At 44.5% G+C, this 23,149-nt stretch overlaps 1 protein-coding gene across 15 annotated transcripts in view; it reads left to right on the top strand.

The window, feature by feature from the left end:
• Window positions 1-23,149, top strand: part of GRB10 (growth factor receptor bound protein 10) — a 242,892-nt gene that overhangs the window by 154,130 nt on the left and 65,613 nt on the right. For all 15 annotated transcript variants that reach the window (XM_077119279.1, XM_077119255.1, XM_077119245.1 and 12 more), the window contains 2 exons: window positions 2,964-3,183; window positions 7,449-7,590. In XM_077119279.1, the coding sequence (XP_076975394.1) occupies window positions 2,999-3,183; window positions 7,449-7,590 (327 nt within the window). In that variant the 5' untranslated portion in view covers window positions 2,964-2,998. The remainder of the gene's footprint in view (window positions 1-2,963; window positions 3,184-7,448; window positions 7,591-23,149) is intronic.

Genomic DNA, 23,149 nt, shown 5'->3' with positions numbered 1-23,149 from the left:
AATTATCAATTATCAATCAGCACTTTTGCCCATTTAATATCTGGCCACTGGATTAATACTTGACCACTTTTGACTGTAGCTATAACAGCACCTTTTTTCTTCCCTCTAATCCATACAGACCTTAGAAATGCAGGACCCTATTATCTGCTTTACGAGCCCTGCCAACTCTAGGTTTGCCCTTTCCAAATCAACCCTCACCTGATTTTCTCCAAGTTGGGGTTTCCAGGGCCTATCTGTACTCCCCCATCCTTCTCAGCATCCCACCCCATTCTAGTTCTGCCCAATTCCTGTTCCCTGCACACCTCCTGCACCTGGCCTTTGGTCCTCATTGCAGCAGCGATTGCATTCAAGTCAGGCCTGCTTGTCTCCTGTCTGTCCCGTCCCTCCTATCTCATGGCCCTGGGTGTGATCTACTCCAGCCCACCACCTGTAATTTCCCTCTCCCAGGCCTTCCACCCACATCCCCTCTTCCCAGCACCACTTCCTGGAGGGTGAAGATCGAAGCTAGGAGAGTCCTATCTGCTTCTGCCTAAACCTCTTTATAGTTGTACTGGGTCCTCGTCTCCACCCAACCAGGTGCCCCAGTTCCCTACACAGGGACACTCTCTGCCCAACTTTTGCATCCATGCCTTTTTTCAGGCTGGTTTTGTTGTCATCTTTGTTGTTTGATTATGCCCTTTAGCCTTGAAAAATAAGGAAAGTTGAAACAAAGCTCACCTGAGACTTTTGTGTGGGAAGCAGGAAAGGCAGGGAGGGCAGAGTGTTCTGGAAAGATCTGTGGGCTCATTTATTCAGCATGAACCTAGTGAGGTCACAGAGGTGGCTGCAAAACTGATTTTCCATTTCAAGGTTTTCTACTTACAGCTTGTGTGATCTTGCCTAAGCTTTGGTTTCCGTAGGCCTATTTCCTCATTTGTAAAGCCAGGTCAATTTGACTGCTTTATTATTTTGTAAGGAATAAATGAGTAAATGAAATGAAGCTCATGAATGACATTTTATGGAGGGCTCACCCTGTGCCAGGCCCTATTATAAAGCAGATATTAACTAGTTTAAATGTACAACAATCGTAGAAGGCCGATACTATTGTTAATCCCATGTTAGAGATCCAGAAACCAAGAGATAGAACAGCTGAGTGCTCGCCTTGGCCCTCGAGCTGGTAGGAACAGGCTGGGGCAAGCTCCCCAGCTGTTCGAGGGCCCTGCAGAACCATTCCGTTCCTCCTGTCTCCCATGAAGCAGATCTCCACAGATGTGGCTCTGTGTGCCCTTCCAGTTAGGATTTCTGTAAACTTTGGGAGGGCAAGGATCCTGTTCTCTGACTCTTGGATGTTTGAATGGGTGTCAGTGGGGGCTACTTCAGTAGCAATGGACATGATAAATTGCATGTATTGCAAAGTGCTGCATTAAAGGAAGCCTCAGTCATTATTTGACATGTTGTTAAGAAATGACACATCTGAAAAGGCAGCAAAAAGTAGAGACAGATGTTAATAGAACATATTGGGTTGCAAGTAACACAAATCGACACAAATGGATTTAAGTACACTACCACCCACAGCAACATGATTCTGATGGGGTAGAATGGTTGAAGGAGGTCTCCCAGCAGGAGACAAGCCAGGCCTTGGATAGGAGCAGAGTTATAGTCCCTGCAAGGTGGTGGGAGCTGGCTACATATTCCACGTGTTGGCACTCTGGCTTTGCTCCTCTCCTCACTCTCCTGTGTCTCCGAGTGTGCACAGGGGTCTGCAGGTGTGCACAGGGCTCTCTGTGTGCACAGGAGGTCTCTCTGTGCTGGATCACAGCTTTCCATCTCCATATATGTGTGTGTTTCTTTCTGTGTGTTTTCTGTCCTTCCCTCTTCTGTGTCATCATTGCTTTTCTCTCTGCATCGGCTGCACCCTTTCTTCCATGAAGGCTGCCTTTCTGCAGTATTCAGACCAGGCAAGGGCAGAGGATGGGCACCTGAAGGATCCCCAGGTGCGCGTGTTAGCAGGAGCCACCCAGTAAGCCTCTCTGCCACTGTTTCTGCCACCGTGCAGCTGTCTTGGGGGGCACTTGGGGACCAGAGCTGGTGTTGACATTGGGTGCTATTCTTTCTCTGCATCACTTCTAGAATCTCAGAAAAGGGGAAGTTGTGATTGTCCTAAGTAAGACCCTTGTCTGTCTATGATCCATTCAGCTGTGTCCAGCCATTGGGGTCCTGTTAGGCAAACATGGCTTTGTGTAGTCCATCCCAGTGCCAGGCGGGGAATCTGGTGGCAGTGGGGAGGGAGAGAAGGGCCATTAAAGGAGGGTTTGTGAACTGTCTTAGTTTGCTAGGGCTGCTATGACAAATACCACACTGTGAGTTGGCTTAAACGACAATTTACTGTCTCATGGTTTTGAAGCCCAGAAGTCTAAAATCAAGTTGTCAGCAAGGCCATGCTCTCTCCCAGAGTCAGTAGCATTCTGGTGATAATAGTTTTCTTTAACTCGGCATTCTTGCTCTCAGGTCTTCTCTTCTGGTTTCTGCTGACTTCTGGTTGACTGTATCCACATTTCCTCTCATTACAAGGCTTCCAGTCCCTCCGATGAAGACCCAACCTGATTCAGTTTGGCCACACCTTATTTAATAATGACATCTTCAGAGGTCCTGTTTACAAGTGGATTTGCACCTGCAGGAATGCAGACTAAGACTTGAACACATCTTTAGAGGGGTCTGTGAGTCATTCACCAACAGGAGCTGAATAGATGCTGTAAAATGTCTCCTGCAGAGTCAGGGAGACGTGCAGTTGGGATATAATAATTGCATTGCCTCTGTAATATTAATAGATTTAATAATACTGTTCCTTACACCAATGTATACATATCTTGATTTTGCTCCTCCGCCCCTGACCCCCAAGGTGCATGTCTGGGTGCATGTCCCTGCTATTGCTAAGTCTCTTGTTTTGTTTTTCTTTTTCTTTCGCTCCCGTTGTGCCTGTGCAGAGGATGATGTGGACTTGGAGGCCCTGGTAAACGACATGAATGCATCCTTCGAGAGTGTGCACTCGGCCTGCGGCATGCAGTCTGAGACGGTGCCACTCCTTCAGAATGGCGAGCACAGCCATGGCCAGCTGCCCAGCTCAGGAACAAGATGCCTCCAGTCGCAGGCATCCCCGCAGCCAAAGGTGCAGCGCTCGCAGCCTGTGCACATCCTCGCTGTCAGGTAGGACCTGGGGCCCTGCTGACAGAGCCTCCAAGTTGAGGGGCATAGACAGAGGTACAGCACTGTAAGGCCTAGATGGTTATGGGAGACAGCAGTGTTGACTGAGTAAAATCAAGAGGTAGACTTATTTGTTCTGTTTGGGGAGCTGACAGATGGAAAGGGTTTGGGCATCTCATCCAACTTTGCAGTACTTGGGTTGAATTTGGTACCTGGTTCACTTCAGATATTTGATTAAGCCCCCAATATGTGTCAGGCACTGTGAGGATTGGAAGAACCATCAGAGGCAAATCTCTGCTCTGGAAATAGTGAAATAATGGCCATGCAGACCAAAATGAGTTCCAAGGTCTCACTACACAAAGTGCAGCCCATGGACAGCAATAGTGATGGCATCTACTGGGAGCTTGTTACGAATGTGGAGTTTCAGCCCCCACTCCAGAACCTGTACTTCCACCCAGGGGGTTTAGGGTGTGAAATCCATCCTCCATGTTCAAACGTAGAGGGCACAAGGAGATACTTGTTGGGAAAGGGAGGACGTTTCCTTGGCACATCTCTGAATGGGATGTTCAAAAATGATGGAAGCTGATAGGTGATGGAAGAGATATTTCAGGCAGAAGAGATAGTCTCAGCAAAGATCGAGGCCAGGATCAAGAAGGACTTCCCTTGTATTCTGAGGCGGAAGGCAGGGAAGGATTTTGAGCAGGGTGTGACAAGGGTGAATGTGGGTTTTTGGCAAGAGAACTCTGACTGCTTAGGGAATGATGGAATGGAAGACACTGAGTTTGACGAAGCAGAGACTACTTTGGAAGCAATTCAGGACTCCTTACTGGAAATGATGTGGTCCTGACCAAGAATAAAGAGGACGGTAGAATTTGAGGGCTATTTCTGATGTAAGAATCAGTGAGATTTTGCAAGCAGTTGAATTTTGAATGTAAGGAGAAGGGGCAAAGAATGTTGAGAGTGGCTAGGAATTTGTTTTGAGTGCCTGGGAGGTTGGTTAGTAGAGAATTTGTTTTGAGTGCCTGGGAAGTTGGTGGTAGATAAGGTTGTAGTTTTGTAGGGGAAGATGTAGAGACCATTTTAGACATACTGAGTAGAGATCTTTGTGAAATCAAGCTAAGAAGCAGGGATAGCTACCGAGACACTGTCCAATCCTTATACCCCCACCCACCACTCCCAGATCCACGTTGACTTTGATGGGTTTTTAGGTAAAGATGGTTTGGGGTTGGAGGGGGTGAGAGATTGAGATAATGCCTCCCCCTGCTCCCTTTTCTCTCCTCTGAGCTTTCTGGTGGGAAAATGGGGATAGATTAATGGGTTGTATCTTTGCCCCCCACCTCCACCCCCCCCTCCAGGAATCTGGAGGCTGCCCCTTTCTCAACAGAGATTTCCCTGGGATCTCGTTTTCTGCTAACTTCTATGAGATTTCATTTAGGTCTGACCTCTCTGCTTACGCAGCCCAGATATTCCTCTTGCTCCCAAGGTAGGTTGCTCTTTCTCAGAGAGGTGGTGTATGTTCCAAGTTGTGATCTGCTGCTTTGCAGGCTCTCCAGGTTATTGTCATGTTCATCTGTTGTGAATTGATCACTCTCCCTCTGATTGTCCTACCTTGCTTTCTAGAGCATCATCCCCTTCCTCTCAGCTCCTAATGAGTTAGGTCTGCAGGGAGAGGTCATTGCTCTCTTGCGAGCTTCTCTGAATCTGGGTATCTGTTGGTCACCCATAGGAAGACAGGATTGTAGCCTGGACAGTGAAGATACCCAAGGCTGGGTTGTGGGGGAGGACTGTAGTTCCCGAAAGCCTGTCTTCTTTCCAGAGTTAGTTGCCCAGGACCCTTAAGTCTAGAGTTTTAACTGGCTTTTCTGTACTATGCCTCTTGGCTACATGTACTGAATTCCAAAAGATGGCGCAGGGCAGGTCTTCTTTACAGGCAAGTAAGACACACTCCCTGCAAGTTCAGCAGGTGGGGCTCAGGCAACTCTCACCAATATTCTCAGATAAGTGTTGTCTTTTACCTTCAGATGGCTAAGCCAAAGAGATGGCGAGACCAATATAATGGATTATTAAAGTCAGGACAATTGTTGGGCTCTTGCTGTGTGTGAGTCTCTGTTAAGCTTCTCAGTTGTCATCTGAGGTGATTATCCCAACAACCCTATGAGGTAGGTAGTGGGGCGTATCTGCAGTGCGCAGTGAGGAAACCGAGGCACAGAGGTGCTGTTACTTGGTCCATACCTAATTTGCAGGAAAGCCCATAAACACATACAACTGATGGGCTAGAGCCCATTTAAGAAACAGATTGAGCATTGTCCCCAGGAAACATGGTATGTCGTCTGGATTCCCAAGTTTTTCTCAGTATCGTCATGCACTCTGAGAGAGCTAATATGGAGGCCGGTCCGGGACAGAGTAGAAGCTTGGAGAAGGAAGGCTTCACAGGCAAGATAAATGTTGAGTTGATTCTTGAAGAGGTAGCAGTGGGTCAAGGGGAAAGCAGCAGGGCACTGGGTGTGCTCTAATCAAGACTAATGGGACCTCCGGGGCAGAGACAGAGATGGGAGGGAGCCATCCTCTGCCCCACCCCCAGGGCCTCAAATTGTGACCACCCCTAACTCTCTGGTGCCCCTAAACCTTAGTTCCCTTTTCACATTCATTTTTCCTTTTGTAATTATAAAGGGATATATCCTTTGGTAGTAGGCCTCTTTTAAAGGAATTTTTTTCAGCTTTGTGTAATGCCCATTAGTTTTGCTTTGGGCATTGCCTGTGAATGACTGTAAAGTCAATATGTGACTTGGTACGATGTTCAAAATAGCTTTTGTGGTGAGCAAGCACATCCAAGAGAATGTCATCATCTGGTATTATAATAGTTAAAAAAAAACAAGAAAGTACTCTTTTGATTCTTTGAGGTTCAAAGTCACTGGTTAGAGGTTGTGAGCTATAAAATATACAGAAAGTGGTATTGACTGCATGTCCTTCTTCTCTTCTATATAACAAGGGTCAGACACTTGGGTTGGACACCTTGCCAAGGCAGTAGCTGTTATGGGAAGAGTGGGATTTGTTAACAATAAAAATTAACTTTCTGGCATATCATCAAGCCATTACAGGGATGGCTTTCATATATTTAAAATGCTGATTTCCTTCATTCCATGCAAGTACTTGTATTTTTAAATCAGGGAATCATTTCCTGGTCCCCATGGAAATGCAAGACCAGCCCTTCTTTAAAATCAGGGTAAGTTGGTAAAAAAAAAAAAAAAAAAGTGAAGTCATCACAAAGTCTATTTCTCTGTTGGGTGGCAAACCTCTGAAGAAAGTTACTGTATCATTGATTAGTCAAATTGTTAAAACATTGGTTTGAAGACCTAGCCTCTACAGAGCACTTACGAGATCTATTAAAACAAGGAAGCAGGTGGGGAATCCTAAGCAATGATAAGGGGTGGCTCGGGGTTTGCTCTCCTCTCTCCTAGAAAGGGGGAGGCTCTAGATGAGTCCTAGTGAGGGCTGAATCTTCCTTGTGGATGGAGAAGGCCCAGTTTGAGGAAGGCTCTGTGTATGTCATGGGTCTTGCCAGGGATGACCGTCAGCAAGTGAAGCATGGGGTGCTTTCCATTATTCTTACTTAGACTTTGAATTTGACTTTTTGGCTGTTTTCATAGTTGAATCTGATTGATTCATCACCCAGTGTGTGTTTTGCTTAATTGTGTGGCAAGTGAGTTTTACATTGTTGGGAGTAATTCTTGGGAGAAATGTCAAGTCATGAAGGAAAGATGGTGTAGGATTCAGAAATGGCTTTCAGTGTTATTGAGCAGGAAACAGTAGTGGGGTGCTTCAGAGGTGACAGATTTTTGTGCTCTGGAGAGGGCAGATAGATGAAGCATTTCTTTCCAATGAATTCAGTATCAGTAACCCTTTTATATAACAAAGCATCCATTCCACAAAAAATTCAGAGGAAGATACATGATGCCTCTCCTGGCATTTTTATTTGGTTAAACAAATGTTTATTTCAAGGTCATTGGAAAATAGTTCTCATCTCACACAAATGCTGTTGGCGCAAAGCCTTTCACATAACAGTCATTCATTGAACAAAACTCTGACTAGGCATTTGGAGCAAATGGCAGCCACTCCATATGCCGGCCACCATTTGAGATTTGAGTGCACACACTACTAAAATATCATGGCTTCCTTATCCCAGGAATCGGTAATGAATGAGGGAACATGTGTTCCCTGAGGGTGTGAGCATGGTAGCTTTTAATGAACAGTTGTCTCTTTCCCCCCAGGCGCCTTAAGGAAGAAGACCAGCAGTTTAGAACCTCCTCACTGCCAGCCATCCCCAACCCTTTCCCTGAGCTCTGTGGCCCCAGGAGCTCCCCTGTGCTCAAGCCAGGCTCCCTACCTCCGAGCCAGTCCACAGCTAAGCAGGTGAGTGTGGCTTGGCTGGAGGGACGTGCTAGCTGGTTACTTGGGAAGGAAGGGAGGAAAAATGTTGAATCTTTTATCTTTGTTCTCTTCTTGTTAAGCTGCTAAAGCTGTCTTGAAAAGATTTGCATCTTATTAGCCAAAATTCCTGTTATTAAGGCAGAGGTGTATTGATATGTTTTAGGAAGAGTGCTTAAAGGTGAATTTTAGTTCTCTTAAAAAATTTTTACCAGTGGTTCAATTTCATTATCTAATAATTCTGGATACAGGCAGTGATATAACTCTGGACTTTTTGAAGCAAGAGAAAATGTACAAATATACTGTGGTCCTTGGAACAGGGGAATTCAAGTGTTTCCATATTGTACTCCCCACCAAATGTAGTCTGCTCAAAGGGGAAGACTTCTCCCAGTACTAATCACCTTTTTCAACTAGTACTTTTGACTTTAAAGTAGAACCATAAAGTAGTTATTGTACGACTGGTATCCCCACGTGAGGAAACCTAGGTACAGAGAGTTTATGCCACTTGTGCAAGGTGAAATAGCCATTGAGTCAACACACCAGGCTCCTGGGTAGAGAAACAGGCCAGCACTTCCTCCGCTCTTCCTCAGAGGAGCCTAGTGCTGGGATGGCTAAAGGCTCTGGAGAGAGCCCCAGTTGTGCTCCAGTGTGGGATGGTAAGGGTGGTACAGCTTCAACAACTGCAATTCCTAAGATTTATTGAATTATTTCTACATGCCAGGCACTGTTCTAACTGGTTATATGTATGAGTTAATTTATTCACAATCACCCTTTAGAGTTAGGTACAAATTTTCTCCACTCTGCAGTTGAGGAAATTGAGGCACAGCTGTAAGTGGTGGAGCTGGGGCATGATCCAGTCTAAGTGATGAAACTAGGGCATGATCTGGTATAAGTGGTAGGACTGGGGCTTTGTTCGTTTGTGAGTGGTGGCACTAGGGCATGTCCCTCTGTGGGTGGTAGAGATGGGGCATGTTCGTGTGTGAGTGATGAAGCTGGGGCATGTGCCTGTGTGAGTAGTAGGGATGGGACATGTCCTGGTGTAAGTGCATAACTGGAGCTTGATCTGATATAGGTGGTGGAGCTAGGGCATAGCCCTGTGTAGGTGGTAGAGCTGGGGCGTGACTCGGTGTAAGGAGTGAAACTGGGCATATTCTGGTGAAAGTGGTGGAGTTGGAGCATGACCCTGTGTAAGGAATAAAGCTGGGATGTGTCCTGGTGTAAGTGGTGGAGCTGGAGCATGGCCCAGGCTTCAGAATCGAGGGTGCATGATCATAGCCATTAGGCTCAATGTGCTTCTTGGGATGCCAGCTCTCTTTAAGCAAGGATGGTTCACAAGGTTTTTTTGCCTTTTCTATGAAAGTCATTCTCTACTCCCTACTCCTTTCCCCATGTCTCCATGTCATTGTTCTCAAACATGATATGCCACAATTCCTCTCCTACAGATCAGTGTACCATGCTCTCCGTAGGGTCTCCCACACTTAGGAGATGGGCCCTTTTTTCATATCCTCCCAGTCCCCAGTGTTGCTCCCATTCAGCCCTCTTGCCTCCACAACAGGCCACATGACAGCACCATCAAAACTTAGAAGGTGAGCTCAGCATTCCCTGTCCGGGAGCCAGGCTGACTGGACTTGTGCACCAAGTCACATGCTGAAGTACTTCTGGGATGTCTACCTCGCTGGTGACCTTCTGCTTCAAATAAAGATCCAGACAAGCTGTCTATGGATTTGTCACTGCGGTTGTTTACAAAGTTGCACATCCTAAAATAAGACCATAAAAATATCATCTGACCCTCTCAGCTATTGGAAAGAAAATTGGCATCTGTCCCAGGGATTCTCCTACTTTGTAAGCAGAATAAGAAAACCTGGGAATTTTGCCTGTGTGTGTTTTTCTTTGGCTCAGAATTAGTTCTTTATAATATCACTGCCAAGGATCTGAGCTTCTGTTAACTAAAATCAAACCTCCCAGAGTAAGCAAGACCAGGAGGGGTTCTTCACACTTAGCACTATCTGTACAAACACGCTATTCTTTTTTCAACCTGCTGGATAATCACGTGAGCTCAGTCAAAGTGTGTTGCTCACTGGTACTCCAGGTAACAATTGCCAGGCTACCTCTGGATTCTGGGTAAGTTCTTGAAATGTGAATGATGTAGGAGTTGCTGATGTCCAGAAGTGTTTGGGTTCCGTTTTTTGTCAACTTATCTGAGGCAAAGAGGAATCTTTTTCCTTTCCTACAAAGTCAGAAGAAATAACATTGGAGTCAGCATGCAGACAGGAGTTGGAAGTGGTATAAAAATGGATGAAGTATGTTTGATGCATTGTGTTTTCCTAAGACTTCCTCATTCCCTGGGAATAACTCAGTCAACGTATGATGGAAAGGATTATATCTTGGGGACAGTGAGACAATCACGAGCCTCTTTAGTGAGCACATCATTAGGAGGTAGGGGTAGGTATGGAAGAAAAAGCAAAGCGATATTTATACAGCCACATGAAAGGAAAAAATTATTATTGCCTAAGACATTTTAAAACATAAGATCCCCTCTTAGATGAGTTAGTACCCTTTCTTCATCTCTTTCTGAATTTCCTTTTTTCAATGAGCCGTTGGTGACTGCTTAACGATGCAAGAGTGGTAGACATTGGATTGCTGACCACTGTTGCTGTGTTCCTCACCATGTCTGATTCCCCTGGGCATGGTGGGAAATACCACTGATACCCCCTGCATCTCAGGATCTAAATCTATGTGTGTGAGACAGTCTCTTGAAACACCTGCTGTGTCTGCAAGGGAAATACTGAAGCAGACCTGTCAGCTCTGCAAAATTAAATGTGGGGATGAGCTGTCTGCTTTAAGCAGTGTTCGTTTTTACATCATCAAGGCTTCAAGCACACATGGTCTGAGCTCCCACTGCAGCCCCAGTTGGCTTCTTGGTAAATATGGAAGATGTCTCTCCTTGCAAAGGCTGGTTGTCTGATGGGACTCAGCTAGGGAAAGGGACAATCCTTTAAGGGAACGGTCACCGGAGAGGAAACCCTCAGCTCTATTGTCCCCCACAACCCTCTAAATTAGTCTGGAGCCTGCCTCTCTCCCAACCTCTCTGCCATTACCTGTTATTTATTGAGCCCTATCATGTGCCAGAGGTGGGCTAGAAAGTTGGCTAAAGCATGGACCCTACTCACGGAATTTTAGATGATAGTGACTCAGAGAGATGAGCTGTCTATAATGAAGGCGTAATGAAGTATTCAATGTATATAAGAGGTGAAAGTGATGTGTTGAAAGGAGCATTAATTCCACCTAGAAGGATGGGGAAAGTGTCTGGCTACCCAGCCTCCTCTGTACCAGGATCCCCAGAAAGTAGAGAAGCCCCTGAGTGGGCTCTAATCAGTCTCTCCACACTGACCCAGCCCCTGATTGGTATCCTCACTGTGGCCATGTCCTTGCCTGAAGTTGTGTTACCACCTAGAGGTATTCATGGAATTTGTCTGAGTCAGTCCAGCCTCCATGGTCTGGGGAACTAGCTGTATTTTGTGTGTGTGTTGGGGGGGGGCGGGGGGGGAACAGATACCGGAAACTGAACCCGGGTCTCCAGCATGGCAGGCGAGAATTCTGCCTGCTGAGCCAGTGTGGCCCGCCAAGTAGCTGCATTTTAATCCATGCATTTCCATCCCCCAAGCTGGGGAAGTCTTAAGTGGAGTGAAAAGAAACAACTTCTGACCTTGGATCAGAGCTCACTGTGCTGGGGCCACGTGATGATCCCTTGTTCCTTCCTGCCCAGTTAACCTTTGTCCACTTTGGATCGACCTCCTTGGACCTCACAGGCTTTGCTTCCTCCCCTGGATCTGGGGTCCTGCCAGCCTCTCCCTGTTTTGATGGTTCCCCTGGCTCTAACCCATAAGGAGGCTGCTGCTCCAGTGCCTGCCTGGGACAGATTCTAGAGAAGCATCATAGGAAGAGTCTGACCTCCCCACCCCTGCCTTGGTGTGTCACCTGCCCCACCGGGGCCAGTACCCGCCCTCCAGATGCTCCTATTTGTACATTGTGAGCCCAGAGTAAAACTTGCCCAGTGCTCTGTTGATTTGGTGACCTGTAAAACCAGACCCCAGTGGAAGTCTCTGGGAACTTACAAGAATCCAGAGCCCCACAAACTTGAAGCATTTCTAAGCCCCAGAGACAGTCACATTTGCCACTTTCTTCACGAGTCTTACTTGTCATTTTGGGTGATGCCCAAAAAGACAGGATGTCTTTGATGAAGTCTTCTTGGGTTCTCTATTTTGTTCTGTTGTATTAAATGGCTTTACAAAAGCGAGTTTTGAGTTGTTTGTTAATAGTTTTGAATCAGGGTCTACTGAGATTGCAGTTAGCTAGGTTGTACTCTATATGGCTTCACCAGTTAGTTGAGAGAAAGCACATGCAAGCCTACTTATCCATGGAAAGTAAAATGAAATTACAAAATATAGTTAATATTAGAAGAAATACCCCCTTTGCCCATGAAAGTGGATCTAAAATAGTAAAAACATAATTTTATATAGTTTCTGTTAGAGATTATAATATTTAAAAAATCTTTTTAAACAGATTAGCAGATCTTACTTGAAATTAGACCTTCTGTAAAGATCATCATTCCGTCACAGATTCTCATCATTTATTTAACCAGAAACACAAATGCTTAAGAATTTCTTCCTGAGTAGGATAATGTTCTTCCCCCCAGAGAGTAGTGAAATTAAATTATTCAGTATCAGGAAAGTGATTGTGATAAAAATCAAGAAGGTGTTTTAAATTACTTTGTAAATCACCTGAGAAAGACAGATGTCACATGGATAAGAGTGGTAGAAATGTATCAAAGAAGATTTCTGAGTCATGAGACTGAGCTTCAGTGCCTGGCATAGATTCTGGTTTGGAGTGTATGGAAACTATGGTCCACTGGATCCATAGAGGGGTTTCCTTTTCCCCCTTTTTGATGCTTAAGTTCATATGTGACCTTGGCTTGTTAAGCAAGCACTGGTCTCATTGTTTCTGTGAGAATGTTTTATAGATTTAAATCATCGGTCAGTTGATTGCATCTATGACTGATTACATCTACAATCAACAAATGGGTTTGCCTTTAGCAATAAAAGAATTCTCATCCAATCAGTTGAAGGCCTTAAAGGAAGAGCTGATGATTTCAGTAGAGGGGAAGAATTTCTCACTGTCCTTCAGCCCTTCACCTTCTCCTGAGGAATTCAGTGAAACCTTCATCAGAGTTCCCAGCTTTGGGCCTGCCCTGTAGAATTTGAATTTTCAATCCTCATGATCATGTGAGCCAATTCCTATAATAAATTCCATAATATTTACCCCCACCCCCGATGCACACATTATATATTTCTGGTTGGTTCTGTTTTCCTGGAGAACCCTGATTAATACACCCTCGGTGCCCCAATAGCACAGGTCACGTTGGCACTTCTTTCTATCTTGCTAAGTGCATGTCAATCCCACTGGGATCTTCTCTGCCTAAGGCTCAGCTCTGTGTTAGTGCCTTCCCACATCTCAGCAGGGTATGTGTGGTAGAGACATTCTCTTATCTGACAGCAGCTATGAGCACATACGGTGCACCTGGCCCAGTGCCTGGTATGCAGCAGGGAATCCAAGGTGTGTGGCTCTGCCCTCTTGACTTCAGAAATCGGGGGTATCCCCTGGAGCTTCTCTAAACACTGAAACAGGAGAGTGATTAGCACAGTGTTCTTGGCTAAAGGGACATGGGGCCTGGGCCAGGCACACTGTTCTTCTGGCCAGGTCTTACATGTTGTGAATATAACCATTTACTCCGGAAAGAGATGTCCTGAGTGCTCAGTCACAGTGGGCCCAGGCTGCTGAGAGAGGTTTGGAGGGGGCAGAAAGAGATACCTGAGGTTCTAGGTATTAGGAGGCTAGCTCAGCAACTCTTGCCTTTAGGGGATGTACTGATTGGGTGAGCCTGCACCTGCCACAGCCTCAATTCCTAGAGAGTGCCTCCCTTTGTTGCAGATTTTGGCCTGCAGACTCATAGTCTGGGTTCAGGTGAAAACACCAAGACCATGGGTGGGCTCATTGCTAGGTGAGACTATGTTATTTATTGTCTAGAACAGTAGGCAATAAATAATGTGTTACTGGAATCAGTACCCTAAAAAAAAGGCTTAACAAAGTAGAACAATGGTCCAAATTTCAAAAGGACTCCATTCAATAGTGTTTAAAAATGAAGCTTTGCACATGTGACTTGAAAAGCCTCAAGTGAAGGACAGATGTGGCCGTTTGGCTCCTTGTGTGAGAGAGAAGGATTTGGTTAATTAAAAACTGTTTCAGTCAGAAGTTCAACATGGCCTTTCCAGGACAGCTGGTTTTACCTCAACACTAATGGTAGATTTTCTGGAAATATTCTGTATTGAATGCTCCTGTCTCCCCAAGAAGGACTCTGAAAACCTGGAGCTCATCCTGAGTGGAGTGACCAGATGGAGTAAGCCTTGGAAACAGTGAAAGGAGAAAATGAGAAATGGTGAAGATGACCTGGGATCCGGATCGCGTGACTATTTCTTAACAACACACATGGATGATGAGTTTGTACTCTCTGTGGATCCAGGGGATGCAACAGGTAGCAGACGTGCAGGGAGGTGACATTTCAGCTCCTTGTGAGGGACAATCATTTGGTCTCTCGGTATCCCAACAGAGACATCTCCATATATCCCCACTCCTGTCCTTCTCCTGGCTGTGCTGTGTGTGTTTCCTCTTGATAGCCCCTGAGGACACATCCTGGTCCTCTTCTTTGTATACTCTTACCCTCAGAGCAAGGACATTGAGGAGGCAGTTAAAATGAAAATTTTACATAAATGAATGAGAAGTCAATAAATGAATGTAGATTATGGAAGGAGTTTGTGAAATGAGTAAGGGTTGGATTAGAGTCCTTTGAGCACATCTTAACTCACTTGTTTGTAAGAGAGTCACCAGAAGTATAAGAACAACCTCTCTACACTATGGGATAGACAAGGAGAAGACTTGAAATGGATGGATAATGTTGAACTGATAGTCGGGCCCCTAGAGAGTCCACCAGGAAGGACCTTAACTTATTTTTTTGTCATAACTTCATGGTAGTTACTGCACATTTAATTCTCATAGCACTTTTATGCACTGTAAAGAAGAAAATGTTTTTCTGTGCACTGCAAAGAAGAAAATGTTTCTGTATGGGGAAACTGAGGCCTGGTAATGAACTTGCCAGTTAGAGGCAGGGCCAGTTAGAGGCAGGGCCAGGCAATGAACTTGTGTCTGGATGACGCTAAAGCCCATAAATTTTCATTGCCCCTCACAGTATCCCAGTGTTATCACTTACCTAGGTTTGGAAACAACTCTTGGAGTCTGGAGGCCTCTTGCATGGGGCTGAAGCATCATTCCAAAATGCCAGCAGAGTGGCATCTGCTACTGCAAAGAGAAGTATTTTCATAAGAAATGTTGGGACCTCAGTACATGTTTTTGAGTAGCTGTTCATTCATTGGAGATTAGAGAGATACAGATTAGAGAGATTCCAAAGGAATCTTTGGAATGCTTTTGTTCCACTTAAGCCTGAGCTTCTTCTTTGCTCCCCACGTCCCCAGGGTTGAGTATTGGTGAGAAAAGCCTCTTTAAGGAAGTGAGCCCAGGAGCTCAGGGAGACAGCTTCCTCAGTAGGGCAATGGCTGTTTCTCCCTCAAGGGAGAAAGAGGTCCTCTGGCATGGCAGGCGAGCATTCTTGCCTGCTGAGCCGCCGTGGCCCGCCCTTGCCTGCTGCAGCCTGTGCCCTCCGGGAAGGGGATGGAGTGTGAGTGACCTAGAACCCACATGGTCTCAATCTAACGCTCAGACTGCCAGAAAAGCTGCCTAAAGAAGAGAGGGTGGGGGATGGGGTAGTTAAGGTCAGCTTTGCACCATTGGTAAGTAACCAAAATCTCACCAACTGTGGGTGTTTGTGGAGTACTTATCATGGCACATCCCATACTCTGTGCTTTAACTTGCTCTATGAAGATGGCATTTGACTGCAAGAAACCAAAAAACTCAGTTGGCTTCAATAGTAAGGAAATGTAGTTTTGGCTACCAGGAAGTCCAGAGGTAGGTAGCCCCACAGCTTCTTCACTTATCCCTTCTTTCCCACAAGCTGCAGAGTTGAACATCTCTCTCCTCATTCTGTTGCTCCCTCTGTACCCTGAGGAAGTATGTATGCCCATCACCATGGTCTCCATGCAAAGGACTTCCATGGGCTTGTGTGCCAGGACTGGTTTCTCTGCAGTGCCAGCCCCAGTTCCCATCCACTGCATTCCCTCACTAAACCCACTGTTTCGCTATGTGAGCCCTGCCTCCTTCCCTCTCTGTCCCACTTTTTCTTGAGTTTGGAGAGGTGACCTTCCTTTATTTATGCCCACTTCAACCACCCTCAGCCAACTGTGTAACTGCACTAGAAATTTTTCTAGAGAAATGCCAAACATCTTGTTTAGTGTTTTAAATTATGATACTATGCTACATGCATCAACATAGATGAACCTCGAAGATATTATGTTGCGTGAAATGGACTAGATTCTAAAGGCAAATTTTATATGATCTCATGGATATGAAATAACTAAAATACACACATTCACAGAGACAGAAAGTAGATTACCAGTCACCAGGGACAGAGTGGGAGTAGGAAATATGGAGTTCATGCTTCATGGGCACAGAGCTTCTGTTTGGGGTGATGGAAAAGTTTCAGCAGTGGGTGGTGGTGATGGTAGCACAATATTGTGGATGTAATTCACAGCACTGAATTGCAAACTTGAAAGTGGCTAAAATGGGAAATGTTATGTTGGTGTTAGCACAATAAATTAAAAAGGAAAAGAAAAATGAAAATGGAGCATTTAGTTACCATCTCTCTGAAGAAGTTAATTCAACCAACAAAGCCCTGTTTCTAAGGCAGAGGGCCCCTGTCTGGGAACCTGCCTTGCCCTTATGCTGAGGCCCAAGGTGGCGGGTTAGCTCTGGTGCTGGGCCCTAAGGGACTGGGTTGGAATCCCCGTGCTGGCATTAAGGGTGTGGTCCTCTCAGTTAGCTGCAAGTGCTTCACCTGTCAAAGGAGGATGTTATTAATGCTGATCTCATAGGGTGGTTGTGATGGTTGGTTCTGCACTGAGCTCGATGCTCCGTGAGCACATGGGAAAGGGAGCAGCTGTTTCTCTCATCATCACTGCACTACATCAGCCACCGTGTGATGGGCTTCATACCAGATGCCATAGGTCCCGTGTCATTGCTGTGTGGAGTGGTAGTGGCCATTGGAGATGGGCTAATAAGGAAGGAGGAAGTAACTTTCCCAAATTCAAAGATGTAGGGTTAAACCCAGTCCCAGGACTTCAAGTCCATTGTCTTCCCAATATGCCACAGTCACATTCCAAATAGAGAGAAGTGCTGCCCAATAAATCAGAGTTAACGTTTATATAACATTTTATTGCTTATGAGAGGACATGTGAACCCACCAACACCATGGAAGCAGAAACCACTGAGGTAAATATATTCCATAGCTGACCATCCGTTTTGTTGTTGCGCTCTGCCCACGTTAAATGATGAATTTTCTGACACGCTGTGCCATGAGCTGGTGACACTCCATTCAGCACGTGTCCCCAGAGTACCCCTCTGGCAGGTTCTGGAGATGGAGATGTGTATACTCTGGAGAGGTCTGCCTTTTTTTTTTTTTTAACACAATTTTATTAAGATAAATTCACATACCATATAATTATCCAGAGTATACTATCAGTGGGTCACAGTGTCATACGTTTGTGCATTCATCACAGTCAATTTTTGGACATTTTCAATACTCCAAAAAAAATTAAAATATGAGTAAAAATAAAATTAAAAAGAATGCCCAGAACATCCCATTGCCCTATTTACCCCCTATTATTTATTTATTTTTGTCCTTGTTTTCTTACTTATCTGTCCAAATACTGGATAAAGGGAGTGTCAGTCACAGGTTTTCACAGTCACACAGTCACAATTTAAAAGCTCTGTAGTTACTTGGTCATCTTCAAGAATCAAGTATACTGGATTACAGTTTAGTGGTTTCAGGCATTTCCCTCTAGCTACTCCAATACAACAAAAACTAAAAAGGAGTATCTATATAATGCATAAGTGGGGAGGACAGTCATTTCACCTTTGGAGTTGGCTTAGAGAGAGTGGCCACATCTGAGCATTAAAAGAGGTTTTCTGGGGGTGACTGTTAGGCATAATTATAGCTGCTTCTTTGCGGAATGAGTTTCATAAGGGCAAGCCCCAAGAATGAGGGCTTGGCCTATTAAACTGGGAGTCCCCAATGCTAGTGAGAATATCAGGACTTCCCCAGCTGGGAAAGTTTAATATTTCCACAGTCTTCCTGAGTCTCTCAAAGGAACTTTCAAATACTTTTATTCTCTACCCATATTACTTGGATGTATCAGGACATCACATTAACCTGTACAAACCAACAAGATCTCACACCCTATTCAAGGTTCCATGTAATTAGGGCGTTCAAATAAACTGACTGTACAAGTTAAATTGAATAGTGTAGTGTGCTACTGAAAATACAAATTTTGTGCCATACAAATACCTCTTCCTTTGGTCTCCCATGGAAGTTGAAGTTTAAAACACAGTCAATATGATCCTTTACCTTTTTGAGTTACCGTAGTCCTAGCTAGACCAGCTTCATTCATATCTCTGATTGAAGCCTGATCACTTTTTAGATTCTTTAACAGTTGTTGTGTGGGGTAATGCTGACTTTTATAGCTGCAGAGCTCTAACTCTGAGTCTCAAGTTTCATGCAGATAGAAATCTGCCTTTGAGGAGTTATGATCCACCAGGGGAGAAAAAGATGTTAACAGATTATTGGTTGAACTCAGCATAGGAAACAGGAATATGTATGAAAACTAGAGCAACCCCATGGAGGCTGTGAGTTACCCTGAGCCAGATGTCAGAGCTTCTGGTAGCTGCTCTGTTTTGGTTGTTTGGTCATCTTAGAGGTAACAACAAGGTTTGTGGGCTGGTGCTTGAATGGGTTGCTTCTTCAGCCCTCCTAGGGTGGTGTGATTAGTGATGGAGTCGCTTCTGACACTTCCTGTCTCTTCTCTATCCCTTGGCTTTGTCGAGTTGATTGAAAGCTCTATCCCCATACTTCTCACGTTGGGCTCACCTTGTAGAACCCAAATTATTTGAGTTGTTTTAAGAGAAAAAAGTACATGGAATCCAGTAAGTTGGGAAATTTTGCAAACTCCCATCACCTTCTCGGAAAGGCACATTTCATTTTGATTTGGGGGCATCTTAACCATTCTGCAGGGAACAGGCCCCCATTTAACTTGAGCTAACCCAGACTTTCTCAAACTTATTTGAAGCAGAGATCTGCTTTAAACATAGAACCTGTAGACTTATTATAGAATCCACTTTGGGAAAGGAGTCTTGAATTTTGCAGTATCATTTTTAAAATAAATGGTGAAGACTCACCCTTCTTTTTCAGATTTCTCTGCCAAAATTGCCAACTCAAAGCCCCTCAGAGCCCTGAGAATTCCAGCCCCCACAGCCTAAGAATATTCCCTCAAAGCTCTGTGCAGTGACGGTCACCGTGTTTGTGTCTGGTTCTGAACAAGTGGACAGTCGTGACTTGGAGCAGGGCACTTGCTTAGCTAAATCTGAGACAGGAAATCGTCTCGGGAATCTTGTGTGAAATCCCAACCACTCATGTTTCTTTTGGACTATAAATATCTTTTTAAATATAGATTATCTCAATTCAAGGACACTAAAACTGATCCTTCATTACAGCATTGGATATCTCTGAATATCTGTAGCCATTAAGAACATTGAAAAAGGGAGCATTTAAAATATCCATACCTCTCACAGGAAGAGTCACTGTATTTTTGCTAAAAATCTACATTGGTGGGCTTTGCAGAAGTATGTGATCAGGTCCTGCTATAGAATCAAAGGCCAGGGGAGCACAAACAGTTATCACTTCCCTGTGGGCATAGATGGTTTCAGAGAGGACTGCCTCTTTTGCTAAGAACAAGAAATGATTTTCCTTGGCAAACTAATTTGCTAATTCTTGATGCTGGCTTAACTTGAAATTTCATTAGGAAAATGTAAGTAACTAGAATAGAAACTTTTCCCCCAATTAACTACATGGCAGCTTCTGTAATAAACACGTAATTAAACACCCTCATCTCTTTGATTTGTATATGTTTCAAAACCACAATTGGTCCAATACAGAAGAAACCTGTTACGTCCATTGAACATGGCTTTATTGATTCTGAACTTGAGTTATATCTATTAATAGCCACAGAGCAACTTCTGTTCCATTTTGCCGTCTTTAGCAGTTTCAGTGACTCATGGGTTAAGATAAAGTGAATTATGAAATCAGAGTGAGAAGTTTTTTTAGAGGGTCTTTGGGTCTTGGTTATGGGGATTTCATGAAGCGGTGATCTCTTTGCCACTCTTCTTAAGTGTTGCCTCAAAACCTTTTTTCACTCTAGTCAGGACCTTAAAAAAAAAAGTGTCTCTGAGACCATGTGTGGCCTGTCAGCGTATCTCTGCACCAGGCCACGCCTTCCTGGCCGAACTCCTCTTTGTCTGCCTCAGTGGCCCCCGCCATTGGCTATTCCCTGTGTGGTAACTGCCTGGCTTTTGGCCTTCTTTCTCCTTTTCTCCTTTTCTTGGGTCTCATTTCAGCTCTTTTTCTTTTTAACATGCCTGAAGGAACAGCAGCTTGAGTAACAAAATGTGAAAAAATGGTCACTGGAAGAAGCCAAATTGAGAGCTTGGAGTGCCTTAGGAAAAGAGAGTTTGGTAAACATTATCCATCACTCCCACTGCCCAGTCTCTCTGGTGCCAACTCTCTGGGTTTCTAGGAAAGAGAACACAGGCTATGACCCTGCTTTGGAAGGTTTATAAGTACATGCCCTTGCTACTGATTTTTTTTTTGTCCCCTGTTAGTGAACCAAATGCTAGTTGCAAAAAAGGTTTGCACTTTCCTTACCCACGATAATTTTCTTGTTGCAGTTCCACAACAGACTTCCTCTTGAATCAAAGCAGCACTTTTCAGCTTTTTTTAAAAATAGAGTTCTGATTCTTCAAGATTCATTTATGTAAAGGAATTCCCGAAAAGATATAATTGAAAGTATCATCCTCCCCCTTTTTTTTGTATGCTGTGTGGCGGGGTCACATTTTATTATTTTTCCATGTGAGTATCCCATTATTACAACACCATTTGTTGAATTTTGTTTGTTTTTTGCTTTTGCGTGTTTGTTTGTTTTTTGGGAAGTGCACAGACTGAGAATCTAACCTGGGTCTCCTGCATGGCAGGTGAGAATTATACCATGGAACTATCCTTGCACCCCCATTCCCTTTGTTTTATTTATTTATTTATTTCACATAAGACTTGTGGTCATGCCATCTCTGGCCTCCTCAACAGAATCCTGGAAAGTGATTTAAGGTGAGGTAGCGATGGCCCTCTGAAAGGTGCTGTAAAAATGACAGATCCACGAGGAAGAGGATAGCAATGTAATATTGGAATATTGGTACAATCACTCTTTGAACCTTGCCCACTGAGCCTTCAGAGCTGGATTCACACAAATAATATTTAGTGATATTAAAAAGCAAAGTCAGTTATTTCCATTTGCCAATAATTTGGTGCCCATATATGTCCTATATTTTACAGAGAAAATTTTATGGGTTATTATTTACTTAATACCCTGTAAATATTTTCTGTATCTTTTACATGGGCCGCAAGGATAATTTTAATAGCTATGACTATATTGAGTGTCTGTGCCATATTTGTCTACTTTGCTGTGGCTGGATATATGCAAAGTTTTCATGTTTTCTGGGCTATAATTAAGGCTCTGTTGGGTACCTGTGTTATAGCTTTTGACAGAGTTTGAACAACTTTCCTTATGGTAGATTCTAGAGAGCTCCCTCATGGGAAGCCTGCTCTCGTGGGCTGGGGTAGCTTTGTATGCCCAAGTGGCCGACTGTTTGTTGTTTGCAGTGACTCCACAGTTTGTGTTCACTCCATGGAATGCCCAGTCAAGCCTGTTCTGCCTTAATGGGGTTGAATGTGCAGCCTTTTCATTCTTTATAGTGTTGGTGCAAACTTAGCAAGTCTTCTGCTTTTTTCCTCCCGAAGTGTACAGTGATTGCATCTCAAGTTCACCCTGTGCAGCCTTGTGGTCACGGCAGATGAGGGAGGCAGACATTCTAATTGTACTTGCACATAAGGTACCGCATGCTGCTCTCTTTGGAGTCCCTGCAGTTGGGAACTCACTGATCTCTGTTGGGCATAGTGTAGTGGAGGGAGTGCTGCACTCCGGATGAGAACATAAAACCTTTACTAGATTCTAGGTTTTTGGAGAGAGTGGGGTCAAGTTTATCCATCCCAAAACCCAGTGAGTTCTGCTCCCATCCAGGCCACTCAAGTCAGACACTGGACTTGGGACTCAGGTCTTCAGACTCTGTGTCTTCCTTTTGCACGCCCATATTCTGCAAATGCATGAATCAGCTCACTGTCCCCACACTGACCCTTGTCTCCTCTGCCACTGTCCTTTGCAACCTGGAAAGACTGTCCCAGGGCAAAACATCAGAGTGACAAATAACTACAAATTACACAAGATGGTAATTCCACATCTGTATGCAAGGACTTACGTGCTCCACCATTCGTCCAGCACTCCTGCACAGATCCAGTGTCTCCTGGCAGATCATAACAAGGAGATGAAGTCATTGCTGTTCTCTGTTCCTCTCATGCACTCATTCACTAATATTCTTGGGTGGTATCTTGGTTTGCCAAGGCAGCTGTGACAAACGCCATACTTAACAAGTATGGGTTGACTTAACAAGAATTTATCGTTTTATGGTTTTGGAGGCTAGAAAGCCAAAATCAGGGCCTCGATTGGTCCTGCTTTCTCTGAGAGTCATAGTGTTCTGATGCTGGCTTGCTGCACTCCGTGGAGTTCCACCATGACACGGTAGCCTGTCTTGTTCTCTTTCTTCTACTTCCATGTCCAGTTTTCTTTGCTGAGTAAGACTAAAGCCAGATTGGATTAAGGCCCACCCTCATTCAGTTTGGCCTCACCTTAACAATAATTGCATCTTCAGAGGTCCTGTTTACAAATGGGTTCCTATACACAGCAGCATGGAGGACTGTTTTGGCTTGCTAAAGATGCCAGAATGTAGTATGCCGGAAATGGGTTGGTCTTGACAAAGGGGATTTATTAACTTACAATTTACAGTTCTTAGGCCATGAAAATGTCCTACTCAAGGCCTCAATAGGACCTGTCTGGACTCTAAAGATTAGCATCAGGGACATCTCTGTCACATGGGAAGTTTCTTGGCCTGCATCTACTGGTCCTTCTCTCCTGGGTTTCATTGCTTTCAGCTTCTAGCTGCAGTGGTTTTCTCTCTGTTTCCTATGTGTGCTCTCTCAGCTTCTCTGGAGCTTTCTGTAAACTTTTCTGGGCTTTTTCTGTCTTTTATCCTCTTAAAAACGACTTGAGTGAGAAGACCAAGACCCACCCTGGGACAGGCCTCAGTTGAAGCAACCTAATCAAAAGGT

This window comes from Tamandua tetradactyla, chromosome 1, assembly GCF_023851605.1.
Source record: "Tamandua tetradactyla isolate mTamTet1 chromosome 1, mTamTet1.pri, whole genome shotgun sequence".
Taxonomy (NCBI): domain Eukaryota; kingdom Metazoa; phylum Chordata; class Mammalia; order Pilosa; family Myrmecophagidae; genus Tamandua; species Tamandua tetradactyla.
This window is presented reverse-complemented; position numbering and strand designations above follow the sequence as displayed.